The sequence below is a fragment of the Rhinolophus hipposideros genome (genome assembly GCF_964194185.1).
Source record: "Rhinolophus hipposideros genome assembly, chromosome: 21".
Lineage (NCBI taxonomy): Eukaryota > Metazoa > Chordata > Mammalia > Chiroptera > Rhinolophidae > Rhinolophus > Rhinolophus hipposideros.
In genome coordinates, this window is record NC_138067.1 from 4,990,008 (window position 1) to 5,007,897 (window position 17,890).

At 41.0% G+C, this 17,890-nt stretch overlaps 1 protein-coding gene across 4 annotated transcripts in view; it reads right to left on the reverse strand.

Moving 5' to 3' along the window:
- BRD7 (bromodomain containing 7) overlaps nucleotides 1-17,639 on the reverse strand; it is a 33,612-nt gene extending 15,973 nt beyond the window's left edge. Inside the window, exons 1-5 of one of the 4 annotated variants that reach the window (XM_081032520.1) lie at nucleotides 17,320-17,639; nucleotides 16,797-17,005; nucleotides 4,533-4,662; nucleotides 4,162-4,219; nucleotides 2,038-2,182 (exon numbers count right to left, since the gene is read on the reverse strand). In XM_081032520.1, the coding sequence (XP_080888646.1) occupies nucleotides 2,038-2,182; nucleotides 4,162-4,219; nucleotides 4,533-4,662; nucleotides 16,797-17,005; nucleotides 17,320-17,368 (591 nt within the window). In that variant the 5' untranslated portion in view covers nucleotides 17,369-17,639. Of the gene's footprint in view, nucleotides 1-2,037; nucleotides 2,183-4,161; nucleotides 4,220-4,532; nucleotides 4,663-6,035; nucleotides 6,595-16,796; nucleotides 17,006-17,319 lie in introns of those variants that run through there. The other 3 variants (XM_081032519.1, XM_081032522.1, XM_081032521.1) reach the window with 3 other exon arrangements.
- Nucleotides 17,640-17,890: the final 251 nt, after the last annotated feature.

Below are 17,890 nucleotides of genomic sequence, written 5' to 3' on the forward strand. Positions count from 1 at the left end.
TTATACCAAGGCCTTAAGTTAAAATGATAAAAATCAAACAAAAAGAATCCAAACCTCCCATACTCTTCTAAAAACATTCATAGCCCACTATTTAATAATTAGTGATGACAGCTGAGAACACTTATGTGGCCTGACAACAGGCAGACTGAGCATTATTTAAAAGCACCCGAGAAGACGGATTCAGGGTCACCCTAAATCAGGTTTTAAATTTAAAGTGGACGAAGTACGTGAGGATCCCTAGGCCCTGGCCAAGCTTCTCATCAGTTAGGATTCTGCTAGGTCCTGGATGTTTAAGAATGTGATGAAAGCTATGGACTCACTCATTGCACACGCACGCGTGCCCACACACAGCTGGACACAACATTTTTCATATAATTTTAGCAGGTTCCTGGTCCCAAGGGCTGATGCATGGCTCCCAAAGGGCTCCAGGTTAAGTGCCCTTGGTATACATATTCTGAAAAGCTTCCATTTCGTTAAGAACTATTAAATATGTATTTGGGGGAAGGACAGGCAAGTGAGGGAGACACAATATGATTATTACTCACACTAAGTGACCATTGGGCTTATAACTGGCAATTTGTAGATCCCACGGATCTCGTCTGTCACGTGCTAGGCTTTATTGTACTTGTGTGTAATGGCACTTGGTCATGTGCAAAGCTGAATGATCTTTGTGCATACTTTTCTTATAATTAAAAAAAACCTGAACAGCCTAATGAGCTGGATAAGCTAGTAAGTATTACTTTGGCTTATTGAAAATGTGTAGTAATGTAGAAAACACAAAAGACTTAAAAATACTTGTTCATTTCAATTATGATAAATCTGAACCATTTGCTCTAAAACACTTAGGGGGCACATTTCTACTCTCCCCTGTCGTCATAAGAGAAAGATCAGAGGAAAACTGTTCACAAAAAGAAAAAAACAAAAGTTAAGATTTTTTCCATTAAGCAATAAGGTCAGAAATATGCTGAAATAAACAACTCTAGCTTAATTTTCACCAGATGAAAAGTTTCCATTTCTCTGAATACATGAGAATGTTTTCAGAGTAAGCAGAATATTATTTATATATTCAAATTGATAGTAAAGATAGAATTAATTGCTCTTGTTATTCATAAATCTTAGCTGATTGACATGTGGATTAAAAAACAGACCAAGTAAAGATAATGTTTACTGTCTTACTTTCTTTTTGTGACTGATTAGGGTCCAGCCCTTAGATCAGGCGAACACTACGACATTCATGCCAAAAAAAATAAAGGTAAAATCAGTATTATCTAAACCAGTTAAGTTTGTGGTGGTTTGCTACACAGCAAATTTAAAAAAACACGTGGTTCCTTTTCTGTGGACAATTAAAATGAAAAGTATCACCTCTGAAATCAACATATAACAAGGCTTTAAAAATGGAAAAAACTTTGACTGTAACATTAGGCATCTACATCATTTTGGTGGCTTGTAGGTTCTTGTAAGTTTTTCATTTCCTTCTTAAAGTTGAAGGAAATAGGCTAAACAAATACAGCCACTGATTTTCATCAAACTAGAAAATGTAATTAAACTTCTGTTAATTATTTCTGGACAAGACAATTATCTATTTTGGAAGATACACACACCTTGTCTAGAAAAAGAAAACTACATTAATTCAATGTCATTAAAATATCAGTTTTACCTGTATTGATCTGAAGTTAAAAATCAAGTATCTTTTCATTTTAAAGGTTGAGAAAATATATATTAGAACACGAGATTCAAAATTTTACTAAAACCCGAAAAATAATAAAAGATAGCAGATGACTTATTTCATCTGGCTTTGTATCTCCAAGCTCAAAAATGTTTTCTGAGATAAGAAAAACGCAAAGATTTTAGATATTCAAGTTATTATTTGCAAAACAAAAGCTCAATTGGAAAGATTCTGAACACCACACATGCAGATTTCTACCAAGATTTTATATATATAAGATCCAAGAGTTTGACTCTCAAATGAATAAAAAAGATGTTACTTTGTATCATAGCTCTTATTTGTCCAATCACAACATAAATAACTATAGTTACCTTTAGTTCTTCTATGGACTGGTAGTCATTGTTCTTGATCTTTTCTTTCATGGTACTAAAATCCATTGGGTGTTTAATGATCATGGAGTAGCCAGGAGCAATAAAATCAGTCACAGGAAATGAAAAGAAAGCGCTTGGGTCTTTTCTGTGAAGATATGAAAAAGGCAATTTTATTTCTACTACAAACAAATCTACTGGTCTAGGAGCAGCAGAGGAAACCCTTTAGATGTAGAAAGAATTTGTAGCATGCTAATGTGTTTTTCACTGAAAATTGAATAACTTTAAAGACCAGTAACGATTTAATAATAGGGAGGCTTACCCTAGACCCTACTACATCAGCATCTTGGGGAGGGAGGGTGGATCCAGGCATGGGTATCCTAGGGTTGAGTACTGGTACTGGCATTTGAGCATCTGACATTGGTATTTCCTGTACCGACAAGGTCGAACACCACTCTTCTATCTAATTAGGTCATCAGACTGATTTTTTTACCTCTGGAAATTGGGCATACCAGTTTTCTTACTCTAAATAATCACAATAAACAATGGCTTAAAATATAATAACAGCAGCAACTTTTAAAATGTATTTAGCATGTGTCAGGCCCAGGCCCAGTGGACGTTATTTTCTAGCAAGTTCTCACAAAAGCCACCAAAGTGGTGGTACCCTCACTTAGGAGATGAGGATACTAAGGTTCAGAGGTCAAATCATTGGTTCTGGGTCTGATAAAAGACAGAGTTGGAATCTGAACTCAGGTCGATGTGAATCTGCCTGTGTTCTTCCCGCAGGGTGCCTAAGCAGTGACACTACAGAATGAGAGTAAGAAAACTATCCATTCTGGAACTTAGCCATCCACACGTGTGCCATCCATAGCAGTCACTGTGACTAACACCACGAATCATATCTGGAGGACCTCTTCAAATCATCCACACCACCTAAAATTAAGCACTCTAATATACAGTCCCACTTGGTATGACAAAAAGTGGGAGCACTAAGCTTGATTAATTACCTCCTTCATCAGCATTAGCACGAGCCTCAACGATGAGGCAGCGTCCAATCACTGTGGCTATTCAAAAAACATGTGCCTCTGGGTTCTGATTCCCAGGATGATCTGAGCAACGTGGACATCCTTGGACTAAGACCCTGTCAGGTAGATTTCTTTTAGGGTGACATCTTTAACCTGTATTTCGGTCTTATGTTACCAGAAATAAAAAGACCACCAGAACACTACCATTTTAATTGAGTTGGAATGTCCAATACTTACCTGTCCACTCCTTTGGGAGAAGTAATGAATTATTTATTGACGTGTAAAGACTTGAGATGTAATTTTCTCAACTGCTCTTTAAAGCCACAAAGGGAGAGGCACTAGCTTCTGATCTTAACCGCTAAGATGACTATGTGCTGACTGCAGATAGCACTAGAGGACTTATCTTAAATTATTTATGATGTGTCTGGGGTTGATGTGTAAGTGTAACACAGAGAGAAGAAGGTTCACTTATTAGAATGCATGCCCGACGTCCACGAATCCTCTGCAAAGAACGTAAAAGTCTTTGAGCTGAAAATTCAAATTCTGAGTAAAAGGTATCAAAATAAATGTTTTCATAAAGATTGAATTATCTTCCCTTTTAAGAAGTTAACACTGGTTTAATCTAGATATTGAAATTTTTAGAACAAATTTCTGCATTTAAGAAGGTCACGAATCCTATTTATCGATTTTTTTCTCTTATCCCAGACTTAATAATTGTTGAATTTTCATAACATGATAATCACTGCACAAATATATAAAAGGTATTTTTATCTATTAGCAAAGTAGAAATATCTCTATTGTTTATTCCTAGTTTAAAGCTTTAACATCAGAAGTTACTTTAAAAAGAAATTTGCTATTAAAAGAGTATTATGTAACACTCTTCAAGTTGCCAGTTAAAACAAACCAAACAAGAACATCTAAAAGTCAGCCTCTTGAAGTACTTTACTGCCAGGCAAAATATTTATCATTCACTTTAAAATAAAGTACATTTGGATTTAGGCCATAAAATGTGGCTTTAAATAATCAAAAATAGAGAAGTGGTTGGATCTTGTATTTCTCATTTCAATTTCCATGTAACAAAAATATTGGAAAAAACATTTACCTCTGCAATTGTCTCATCAGTTGATTCAAAGCTTCTTGAAGGGGTGTCTGTTCTATTTCTATAGCAAAGAAGGAAGGAAAAGAGTGTTTTAAAAAGGAAGATTCTAGAGAGTATTGTTTGGCTTATTTTCTTTCTATGACTTATCTCCTATCTATCCTTAAGTATCCCATACAGAGTTCCACTTATCTTACAAATGGGTTCAAGTATGAGAATATCAATTCAAAACTGAAGCTAATTTACACTTCTTACAGAGTGAGAGAAAATCAGTTTTTAAACTTTAACTTAAAAGTTAAAAACCCAGTTTCCCTGGCTTTGACTCTTAAAATAATTTCAACCTCCTCATTCAGGACAGTTAATTCAGTTATTCGAACCTTCTTGTTTGGCTAAAGAGCTTGCGAGAGGCTTCTCAGGAGGCAAGTCTAATCTTACAGGAGCCTGGCACTGGAGGTCTTTCTCTGCCTCATTCTCCACACGGTCCCGATCTCGCTTCTTTTTATCCTCCTATGTGGAACAAAGGGAAAAAAAACTTAGAAATATTTCAGAATACCTTTGAAATAAATGATTTTAAATTCAGTGGAAAAAAGTAAGACACCAAAAGAGATTGATAATAATGAAATCTCAATGTATTTTACTGCCATCTACTGGAAAGGGAGAGAATAACATGTTATGGGGGTGTGTGCTTTAAAGGTATGACAGACAACCAGTTAGAATAATAATACTATTCATAAAAGCAAAGAAACATACTTAGGAATAAATCTAAATCTAAGAAACGATGCCCAATACCTTTTGGGAAAATATATGAAATGTTATTGAAAGTCTACTGTGGAAGCCCTGAATAAAGGAAATATACCATGTTCATGAATTGAAAAGAGTCAATTGTCTCCAAACTAATCTATAAATAAAATGTAATGCCAATCCAAACTGTAAGATGGGCTTTTTCATGGAATTTGACAAGCCAATCATACTTTATCTTGAAGAGCAAATCATCAAGAACACTCAGAACAGTTTTGAGAAAGGTCACAAGATGTGTCTTATCAGATATAAAGTATTTGTATAAAGTGACAGTAAGACACTGGGTCTGACATAGGGGGAGACAAGCAGACCGAGACCAGATTACAGAGCCAGAAATGGACCCACACATGTGGAAGTCTTGCTATGTCACAGAGGGTGGCATCGTTATAAATCAGTGACCAAAGGTTAGTGATGGGACTAGTTATGTAAATGGGAAAAGAAAATGAAATTAGTTCTCTACCTCATACCACGCACAAAAGTAAATTCCAGCTATATTAAATGTACAAAGCAAAGCTTTCAAACTTCAGATAAAAGAATCCTTATGACACAAGAGTAGGGATTTTCTTACCCATAAACAAAGCTAGAAGACTAGCTATCGACTGAGATACGGCACTTGAAACACAAATAACTCATAAAGTATTAGCAAAGATTACATAAAGAATATCTACAAATTCATGTAAAAAGGTAAATAACCCAATAGAAAATGGGTAAAGGGTATCACAAGTAATTCCCATTAGAAATCTGAAATATTTCAGTCAAGAAACAGAAAAATTAGCTCAAGTTCCCTAGAACTTTGGGAATTATAAATTTAAAAAATAGAACGTATTTCACAGAGATGTGATTGGCAAAAATTGAAATATCTGAAAATGTAGAGCAATGGGGTTCTCATCTCTCATAGATGGGTGGGTAAATAGGTAAAACCATTAGCAGAACAATTAACAGTATTTAGTAAGCAGAAGATGCCTATTCTATTCTATTCCTGGGCACACACCCTGGAGAAGGCTCTTTACAACGTACAGTTAACCCTCGAACACCACAGGGCTGAGCTGTGTAGGTCCACTTATGCAGATTTTTTTCAATACCTGTACTGTTTTTGATGTGCAGTTGGAAGTCCGCGGATGGGGAGGGCCGACTATGCACTGATCTATGCCATTTTCTATAGGGGACTCGAGCATCCTTGGATTTGGGTAGCCACAGGGGTCTGGGAACCAGTTCTGTGTGGATACCGAGGGACAACTTCAGTTTCTGGGGAGTCAAAAGTTACATGTGGATTCCTGACTGTGAGGGGGGTCAGCACCCCTAACTCCTGCGTTGTTCAAGGGTCAACTGTATACAAGAAGGCATGTACAAGAATATTTACTACAGTACTCTGAAATACTGTGTTTCCCTGGATACAAGACCTGCCCCGAAAATAAGCCCCACTTCAGATCGTCAGCCAGATGGACGCATTTAGTACGTTATGATGATGTTCCAGAAGATGACATGACTGTATTTGAATACATGTAGATTGTTGTACATGAAAAAATCAGATATCCCCTGAAAATATGCCCTAATACGTCTTTTGGAGGAAAAATGAATATAAGATCCAGTCTTATTTTGGGGGAAATACGGTGTAAGACCCAGTCTTATTTTTGGGGAAACATGGTAGTAAAAAATCAGGAACAATCCAATGCCTACTAAAAGGAAAATGGATTAATAGATTATGGCTTATTTACATAGGTAAAATAAATAAGCTAAAGTTATGTGGTATCTTTACATGTACGGCATTCAGAAACAATTTCTAGAGAAAAAAATTGAGAATTATTTGTTATAAGATCTGATGTAAAGTTTGAAAATGTAAGTGTATTTATTTATAGATGAACGCAGAAGCAGTAAAATTATAAAAAACAAGCATACAAGAGATGCACAGCAAACTCATGATAATGGTTCTCTTTAGAGAAAGGGAGAGGAAGGGGATTCTGGAGGGTACACAGAAAGCTTCATCTGTGTCTGTACTCGAATCTCTTTAAATGTCTACTTTACTTGTAAACTCTTGAGAATCAAGATTCTCAATAGGATCTTATCAACTCAAAAAACTCGTCTGTTGGCCTGTGTCCTGATCTCTTGTTCTAGTATCTAGAGCAGTGGTTCTCAGTGTGCTCCTCAGACCGCCAGCACCTGCAGCATCTGGAAAAGGGCTAGAAATGCAGACTCTGGGCTCCCATTACGGCTGTCAAGGTTCAGTGGCATCAGCACCACCAGAAGGTCTTGTGAAAACATTAGTGTCCAGGCCCAGTCCTCAGAATTACAGATCCAGTGGTCTAGGGTAGAACCTGTGAGCGAGCATCACCGACCGCTTTCCAGGCCACTGGGTGCTGCTGGCGCAGGGATCACATTCTGAGGATACTGAGCTTCATCACTCTATTCTCAGGTCCAAGCACCTACTACGGAATATATGACTGGTTGAAAAGCTCCAAAGAACAATGTTATAAACTGTACCCATTGTGCATTTGATCTGTTACCATTAAGTTGACTGGAGTCTGTTTTTTATGCCCTCATGACATATTTGGGAGCAGTAATTTTGGACTTTGAAAAGTTTTGTGTCTTTTGCCCAGAAAAACTGGCATTAATCTTTTGCAGGTTGGCAGGTTTAGAACATCTGTTATTGAAAAAAACCCCTGGAGACATAGATCCCTTCCAGTTGAATGGAAGTTGTAGAGGGCAGCTTAAAAAGCAAGAAGCACTCTCCTCGGTCAAAAGAGCTAGGGCCATAGTGCCAGGAGCCTAGAGGAAGGGTCAGCAAACTTGTTTTGTAAATGGCCAGGTAGTAGTATATATTTAGGCTTTGTGGTCCAGAAGATCTGGCATAACTACTAACCTTTGCTGTTGTAGTGTGATAACAGCCATAGATAATGCGTAGTAAATAAGTGGGTGTGTTTGTGTTCCAATAAAACTTTATTTACAAAATTAGGTGGTGCTGACCACAGTTTGCTGACCCATGGTCTAGAGGCTCGGGTTCTAGTTCCAGCTTCACCTTTAACATGTTCTGTGACTTTCTTGGGAAACTCATTTACTCTCACCAGGCCTCTTTTATCACCTGCAAGACAGAGATTTAACTGTTGATTTTATTTACGTTACAGAGTCAATGAGATGGTGAAATGAGGTCATAAAAGAGAAAAGCCGAAAAAGAACCAAAGGAAAGTATAATGTGTCTGAATGACCCCTACCTATAACTTTCTCTTGTTAGCCTGGTCTACAGTAACCACTTTACTATTTAGTATGGCAAGAGAATATAGCCTTCTGGGCTGGAGTCCAAAAGAGAACAAGAATATAAAAACATGTGCTTGGAAACTGCCCTAAACTGAACAGAGATGCTGGAACACGTGATTACAGGCCAGGAATTCAGAGCCCTGGCTTCTAGTTACCAGACTGTGACCTTGAACAAATTACCTGACTGTTTTAGTCTCAGTTTCACCTATAAAACAAGAGGCTCTGGTCTCTCCAAAATTCTGATTCTACTTTTCTAATTTCTTTTATGATTCAGAACGTACTACAGAATCCTACTGTGAATGTCACTAAAGTAACACAGATATGTAAAACCAAAAGTTACCACAGCTCTTGTATCTCTTGTTAACAGTTAGTGTCTTTTGCTAATTCCATATAGAAAATTAAACAAAAATACTACAGCCGTTTAACTTCGGGTAGCCACGGAAGAAGGGTTTATAGTTTACAAAATGGGCTCAAATTCTGGATTTGCTACTTATAGTTATGAGACCATGAATAAACTGTAATTTGGGAGAGACTATTTTTCTCATCTTTAAAATAGGCACAACAACATTGTTTTGAGGATTAAATAAGCAGTGGATGAGAAATTTTAGTGCAGTGCCTCACACCATGCTGAGCACTCATTCATTCCTGCATCCATTCGGTAAATGACTGAGGCCCTACTGTTCAGGTACGCAGTGGATAACACACACACACACAGCCCTGCCCTTAGGAAGCTGACAGTGTAACAACAGATACAAACATTACACAATTTATTTAAGAAAACCAAACAAACTTCAAGGAGAGAGAGCTACTGGGTGAATCTAATTTAGACTGAAGCGTGGGAAGGCTTCTAGAGGAAGTAATATCTGAGCTGGGATCCGAAGGAGAGAGAATTTAGTCAGGTTGCAGGGGGGGACGGGAGCAGCACTCCAGGCAGAGGAAATACCCATGTGCACCAAGGTCTGAGGCAAGAGAGAGGAAAAGCAGCTGTTTCCATAACTACAAACACACTGTACTTAGTTCAGACAAGATTCTAATTTATCCACGACTCAATGGCAAGTTATTAATTTGTGAGCAACACTTTTGAAGCCAATCTTTGCCATATTAATATTGTAAGTTATCACACTATAACACATTTGCTGCTTTCTCTGGAGTTCCTTGTGGGCAGGGGCCCATGTCTTATTCAGCTCTGTACCCCCAAGCTCTACAGGAGATGGTATGAAACAGGAATGTGAAAGTGTGTGAATTACCATCTGAAGTCTTTAGTGATAAGTACTGCTCTTTGGATTGGCTACTCTTGGAGATCTTATACATATGTATTTGAAAACCATTATATATACATTTGAAAATACATACCGGGAGTGCCAAAAAAATGTATACAAGTGGACACTTTGGTCAACGTTGCTTAAGCGGTAGTTTGCCATAATCAGAAGTGTCTGGACGCTGATGGTAACCACTTTGAGCACCTCTTGTCATTGCAGAAGTCAAACGTGACTTGCAGTCATCATTTGTATTCATTGGTATATATTGAGTATTACAATTTTAATACAGTTTTCCTTTCTTAAAATGTATATACGTTATTTTTGTCATCCTCTGTATTTTTTCAAATAATGCTTCCAGTGTGCAGAACAACTTCAGAACTTCCCTCTAACAGGTGATTTTAGAATTCAATTGAAGAGATCAGTTTTATTCCTTTGAAGCTACCCCTCACATTCAGCCGTAGGTTGAAATCAGCATCTACTGTAATTTAGCTATTACCTCTAGGAGGCTTTCCTCAGCCTCCCAAGGCAGAACATGAGACTTTCCTCGGAATGCCCAGAACATTTATTCATACCTCTATTTAGAGTTCACCAGGTCATGAAATTTAGTTCTCCTTTCTCATCTCATTCCCCACCCGTCTGAGCTCCTGTAGGTCAAGAACTATATTTTATTCATTTCTCTTCATCCTGTGAGCCTAGTATAGTCTGACATATAATAGGTATCTGGTAAATATCTGTTGAATAAATAACAAATAAACAGGACTTCAGTCCGAGGAGCCACACTACTCTCCTGCCCTAGGTCCAAGTCCTTCCGCCTCCCGGAGGGTCTGTGATTACCAGGGCCACCTCGGGAGGGGACAGCAGAGTGGGAAAGAAAGGGGAGGATTTTCTGTCAACCCAGATAAGCCACAGCAGCCCTGAGATCCTAGGTGTGGCTGATGTCACAGCAAACAAGTCAACCACTTGTGTTTTGACAGAATTCCCACTTTGCTTAATAATTAGTCATTTATTTCTCCTCTCTAGTTATAAGCTTATCATCCTCTATGCCTCAGTTAACTCAGCAATAAAATGACATACTAATAGTACCTACCCCATGGAGCTACTTGTAAAGATTAAAATAGTAAACATAAAGAATTTAGAACAGTGCTTGGCACATAAACACTCAAATGTTAGCTTTTATGAGTATGTATTCCCCTTGGGACCTAGCACTAATAATAGTGCTTATTAGAATTTATTGCATATGAATAATTTTACATTTTCATTAAAAGTTTTACTTAACCTCAGCTTTATAAATAATAGCCTATATGTTAAAGGTTATGATTTAAAACAATTTTTAAAATAACTCACACTTTATTCTGGTAACAGCCCGAGTAATGGGAATAACCTAACTTCTTTGAGCAGCTGAGCCTGAAGCTGACTTGCAAAGCTGCTAAGACAGAATCTGGATTAGGGTTATGCTCTTCAGAAGAACAGGTCTAAGTTCCAGAAAGGGAATTTGGACCTTTCATCTGACCCATTTCAATGAAAAGCCTTCTCAGTAGGTCTCCTTATACTCAGTCTTCGTCCCCTTCACTATCAGCTAGATACTGTTAACAGATTAACATCACTAAGACCCAACTGTCATCCTCCACTCACAAAGTCTGACCCCCTATGGCCCACGCAGTCAAGTTCAAACACCTACTCTGCCATCGCAGATGCCTTTCAGATCTTATCCTACACTCCGCTTCGCTTCGGTATTCTGTGCTTAGAAAGAGAGCTACTTCATGTCCCCTATACATACCCTCACATTTGCCCATCGTCATGCTCCTGCTCTTAATTCTCTCCTGGGTGCTTGAGCAGCCTCACCTCCAAGTCTCTGCAGGAGTGCAGCGTTCTATTCAGGGATCAGCGTCTCAAGTCAGAATATAAATGAAAACTGGGTTGTCAGATGACCTTTGAAACTACCTACGCAGCCCATAAAACTACTTTACTTGTGGCTTTATACATGATCCTTTACGTTTAATTGTACAATATGAAAAAAACACTACAATAGCTCAGAGTATATAGCTGACCCCATGTTAGCTGAACATGTAGTGTGACATCATTCTATTCCAATTTCTAGAGACCAGCTCAAATGCTACTTCCTGAGCAAAGTGTTCTGATTTCCCCCCAGCTCCAGGGAATCGCGGGAGCCTCAGAACTAGAACTGTGCCTGTCGGGGCACTGATTTTATTCCTCCAAGTACTGTGAAGGCGTGGCTGTCACTGTCTGCTTCAACAACTCTTTAAACTAAGGACCTCTAAGGGCAGGATTTGGGTTCTTGTTCTGGCACTGCCTGTGTAAGTGGAAGTAACTTAACTTCTCTGAACCTTAGTTTTCTCATTTATAAAAAAGATAGTATGATCCAGCAATTCCACTTCTGGGTGTATATCCCAAAGAATTGAAAGCAGGGTCTTGAAGAGATACTTGTACACCCATGTTCATAGCAGCAATTATTTATAATAGCAAAAAGGTAGGACCAAACCAAATGTTCACTGATGGATAAATTAAAAAAAAAACATTATGGGGCCGGCCCGGTGGCGCAGGCGGTTAGAGCTCCGTGCTCCTAACTCCGAAGGCTGCGGGTTCGATTCCCACATGGGCCAGTTGGCTCTCAACAAAACAAAACAAAACAAAACAAAAAAAATAAAATAAAATAAATAAATTAAAAAAAAAAAAAGATTACTCTTTAAAAAAAAAAACACTATGGTATATATATACAATGGAATGTTTTTCAGCCTCAAAAAGGAAGAAAATTCTAACACATGCTATAACATGGACAAACCTTGAGGACATTATGCTAAGTGAAACAAGTCAATCACAAAAAGACAAATACTGCATGATTCTACCTAGATAAGGTATCGGGAGTGGTCAAACTCATAGAGACAGAACGTAGAATGGTGGTTACCAGGAGCTGTGGGGATAGGGGGTAATGGGGAGTTGTTTAATGGGTATGAAAAAGTTCTGGAAATTGGTTGTACAACAATGTGAATATACTTAACACTACTGAATTGGACACTCAAAAATGGTTAAGATGATAAATTGTATGCTATGTGTATTTTACCATAATTTTTCAAAAAAGAGATAATACCGTACCATTCTGATAGGATTATGGTGAGGAGTAAACTAAGATCACATTAAGCACAGAACCTAGCACGTAGTACATGCTTAATAAGTACCAGTCACTTGTAAAATGTGTATGTAGTTTACAGTAATAATAATGGGTATGTGTATATACAGGGGTGCCAAAAAAAAATGTATACACACGACTTGTATTCATCTTTTGTTATCGGTACATATTGAGTATTACAATTTTAATACAGCTTTTTCCTTTCTTAAAATGTGTATACATTCTTTTGGCACAGAGTGTGTGTATAAAATTGTTATTTCACTTCAAATGGTTTTATGAACACTTCTGCAATTTTTATAAATCACTTTATCAATGTAATGGCCCACAGAACTGTACCTCTTGAACCTTAGTTTTACTTAATTGTCCTCTTGTGTCTATACGTATTACTATTACAAGTGGTATGAGCATCTTTTTCATGAGCAGTTATTTTACTTTGTCTATAATGTGGGAATAAGTAACTTGAAAACATTTAAGCCTGTATCTTTAGGAAAGGATAACGTTATGAGAGTTATACCAGCATGCAAATTCTCTGCCAATTGCTCAGCATTCAAATATTTAAGGGGAAAAAAAAGCCAACGTACTTTCACAGGGGTGGTGTCTAGATAAGGTCTGATTAAAACCAAGGCATGCTGTACTCTCAGTGCTCTGGTTGGTATTAAATGGCACTGCTCTACGCGGAGAAATACTATGGATCCTATCTGTTGGGGCTTTTTAAACTAATATAATCAGAGATTTCCTACTCAAAAGAAGAAAGTCACTTAACTAAGACACCTTTGAAAAATTACAGGGCTCATCTTATTATTCTGGCCTGGAAAAATGGGATGACCCAAACAGCCTCTACAGAACCAACGACACCCCAGGGAATTCGGAAATGTCCCATGATCTCTAGCCCCAAGTCCCTGGGAAGTGAGACCTTGAACAAACTCACTTCAATTCTATGAGTTTCCACTTCATCTTTTATAAAACAGAAACCACCCACTTACCTGTCCTACTACACAGAGTGGTATGTCTGAATGAGACTGTGGATGCAAAAACATCTTCATTGGCAATGGAATCAAAATATAATGGTCCCTAAGGATATTTAGAGCCCGAGTCAAGAAAGGGCAGAGTGGTCAACAAAAGGGAGATTTCCAAGAACCTACCCTGAAGGTATCCTTCTAGGGGTATCCAAAGATAAATGCACAATGAGGCTCACTGCAGCATTAATTGTCACATTTAAACATATTATTATATAAAATCAAATATGGCACATCAATATAACTGAGTAAGAATGACGTGGTTGATAAAAGAAATGAAGAATAATGTATCAGCTGGTGTTAAGGTATAACTGCCAGATCTGACACAAGAAGTGGTTAAAAGATGTTACCTCAGCTCCAGTTACATGAGATGATGGCGGGAACAAAGTATACAGAAGAGACAACAGTGGGTGAAATGTTAACACGCTTAGGACATGAAAGGCCAGTGAAGGGGTTTGCAGATCAGAGGAAGCAAGCTACCTCCTGCATGCAGAGGGAGACACCTATGAGGAAAGTTCAAACCCCAGAAACCTGAAAAAGCTCAGAACTTGGAAACATAAGGACCGAGAATCTCCAGGCCTGGAGCCCAGTCAGAACTGGGGACACGTGCTAGACTGAAAGCAGAGCACTGGGCGGTAAGACCTCTATCTTCCTTCCCCTCTTTGGCCCCTGAAATACCAGCACCAGTAAAATCCTTCTCCCAGCATGGATTTCCTCTGGAGAAACTGAAGAGCCCCGAGAAAGGATCCTGAAGGGTACAGACAAGTGGGGGTGCCCCATCCAAATGATTGGGTCTCTGTTCAGTGACTCTACAATGAAGTTCATCAGCTGACAAACTGTCTAGGCACAAAGCATTTAATCAGCCTTTCTGAGCCACACATTTAAGTACAAACAAACTACAAAGTCTCAAAAGATAACTGAAGGACGCTTTTCACATAAGAGGAGGAGACCAAATAAATAAACGGAAGAACTTGAGGGGTAATAGTGACAATGCAGGGAGCAAAAGAAAACTTCAAAAAAGAAAGAAAAAAGCAAAACCCATCAATTAAGATCCTTAGAGAAATGAAAGAAGATACTGCATGTAAGAACAAGATGCTATTAAAACAAGGACAAGAGAACAAGAAAGAATTCTTGGACATTCAAAATACAAGATCTGAAATAAAATTCAACAGCAGCCAGAAGATAAAGTTTAGAAGTCTCCTTGAAGGAAGAACACACACACTCACACACACAAAAAAAACACCACACACAACAACACAGAGAGAGGAAACATAAGAAAATTAAGATGATCAGTCCAAGAGTCCAACATCTAAATGACAGGGATTTCAGAAAGAAGAGAAAAAAACAGAGAGAGGAAAATTATCACAGAAACACTTCAAAGCAAACAGCTCAGAGCTGAAAGCAAGATTATTCATTGCGAAACAAAGTATGGAAGATAAAAGGGAAGATTCTAAAAATTTCAAGAGAGCAAATACGGGTCATATACAAAGGACTAAGCATCAATGGCAACAGACTTCTTAACAGCAAATCTGGAAACCAGAAGATAATAAGGCAATGATTTCAAGATTTTATGAGAAAAGTTTCCAATCTGGACTTCCATGCCGAGTCAAACCATCAATCTATATAAGAACGCTATGATGAGAGAATAAAGGTTTTCAACGTGTAGAACTTAACAAAAATCTACTTCCTACCAATGCTTTCTAATGAAGTCCCCAGAGTTAAGACTTCACCAGAACAAGGTAGTAAAACCAAGAGGAAGCGGGCAAACGAGAGTCAAATGGATTTTACAAATCTGTTAGTTTGGGAAGAACTGGTACACACTACCAAACAAATGAAAGCAATTAGCCAATTAGTCAGGACCAGGTCTGTATTTGTATATATTTGTCTTCAGTGAATAATTAAACATAAACACCGAATATTGATTTAACCAACAACTGTGATGTATCTATACTGGGAGAATGGAGGAGGGGAAACTAGGGGTGTGGAACAGTATAAGAATGCTAATTTAAACTCTCATCTTCCGTAATATGATGTCAATAAAAGACGTTAACTGACAAAGCAGTAAACAGCAATATGAACCAACATTCAGAAATAAATATCCAGAGAAGACTAAAAAGTGTGTGAAGTAAAACTGCAGGATGGAGCAGGAGACTGCTTTTGCATCACAAGCCTCGTAGTACTCTTGACTTTTTAAAACTATGTTCACCAATTACTTTGCTAACAACAAAAAAACAAAAACAAAGAACAAAAAAACCCCAAAACTAGTTCCTTCTGGAGAGAGACTGTATGAGGGTCTGGGGTGAGGACCACCTTTTCCCCTCCATGTTGTTCACTTCTGCGCCGCCAGAACTTTTTATTAGGTTGGTGCAAAAATAATTGCAGTTTAAAAGGTTAAAAGTAACTGCAAAAACCGCGATTACTTTTGCACCAACCTAAGAAAAAACCGGTCACATTCTAGGCAAAGGCAGTAAAAACTGGAGCAGAAAGGAACAGGTTTAAGAAATTCCGAAAAGAGAATCTCTAAGATTTAATGACGTACAGTGTGTCCAATCACGTGGGATAGAACATTGCTGCTGTGTGTGTAAGAATGACAGACTAAGCTGCAGAAATGCAGCTTCAAGCTACAGTGATTGATGTAGGAAGTCGCTTCGTGCCAGGTTCAACTTGGGACGCGGAGGAGAGGTCTGGGGTCATTCCCGGGAGTCACGTGAACTGTTATTACTGTGTTGCCCAGCTTGCAAACTAAGACGGCAGCTACTTGTTTTCGGTCTATTAACCGCCAATGGTTAAGAAAATGCTTATTTTCATTACTGGTTTCCCGTCCCTTAAAGGCCTCTGAGCCAGTTTCTCTCCAACAGGCTCAGACTTTGTTTTAAAAGACGGAAGTTGCTCGTTGTGTATCTGGCGTGCTGGTGTTCACTGCGGAATAAGATGTGAACCGCAGTGGCCTCGGTCCTCGCACGCGGAGGCGTCGCGCGCGCCCGTCCCGCTGCGGGGGAGCAGAGCCGCCGGTGCCGCCGGTGCCGGTGCCGCCCGGGACCCAGGGCTCGCCCCTCGGGCGAGGACAGCGCAGCACGTGGTCACGCGGGGCGCGCCCCCACGCGCCCCACGCGGCCCTGCTCCCCGGAGCCAGTCGGGCGTCGCGCGAGCCCGGGGGCGCGGTGCCGCCTTTACCTTCACTCGCCTCCGTTTTCTCCCCTTTTCTTCCCCGGGAACCTGCTTCTCGCCTTTCTTCCTCTTCTTCCGCTTTCTGTCCTTGTGCTTGTCATGGTCGCTCTTGTCCTCGAAGAGGCCGGAGTCGTGGCCCGAGCTGCCGGTGGAGAGCTCGGTGACCTCGCTGCCGCCGACCTTGAGCACCAGCTTCAGGGGCTTCTCCACGAAGTCTTCGGGGAAAGGAGAGGCTGCGTTAGCAGGGTCCCTGCGGGCGGGTCCCGGGCGGGCGGCGCCGGGCGCCCCACGAAGCACCTGTGGAATGACGGACACTCGCCCAGGGGGCGCCGGGACGCCTCGCAGCTTCCCCACGGACCCACCCGGGGCCCGGCGTCCCGAGCTCCAAGGCCGCCCCCGCCCGGGGCTCCGCGCCCCCGCCCCGGCCCGGCCCGCCCGTGAGAAGCGCGGCCGCAGGTCCGCCGCGGGCGATCGGGGCTGCCGAGGAAGGCGCGCAAGGCCCACAGGGCGGCCGCGGCCCGCCCCTCACCCTCGTAGAGGTGTCGGTCCGACTTGTGCTTCTTGTGCTTCTTGCCCATGTCCGATCGGGCCCCGGCGCCCGCCCCCCGCGCCAGGCCCAGGCCGTGCGGCGCCGCTTCCGGTCCGGGCCAGGCGAGCGGAGGGCGGGAGCGGGGCCCGCGAGACCCCGCGCCGCGAGGCAGTGGGGCGGCGTGCGCCGGGCGGCGCGAGGCCCCTCCCGAGAAGACGGCGCGAGACGCCCGGCGGGAGCCCGAGAGCCGCGACGGGTCAGGAGCCGCGGGCACCGAGGCGGGAGAGAGGGCCCGCCGCGCGCGCAGGGTGCGGCTCGCTGCACGTGGCGGCCCCTGGCGGCCGGAGGTGGCGCTGCAGCCTGCGGGGCGGGGCCGGAGGCGGGGCCGCGGGGCGGGGCGGGGCCAGGACCGGGGCGGGGCCAGGACCGGGGCGGGGCGGGGCCGGGACCGGGGCGGGGCCGCCGCTCTGAATCTCCTCTTCTTCTCTGTCACTCTCCCTCCCTTCCTCTCCCTCCTCTCTCTCTCTATCTCTCTTCTATCTCCCCTCTTCTGGACTTCCTTCTCTGTCTC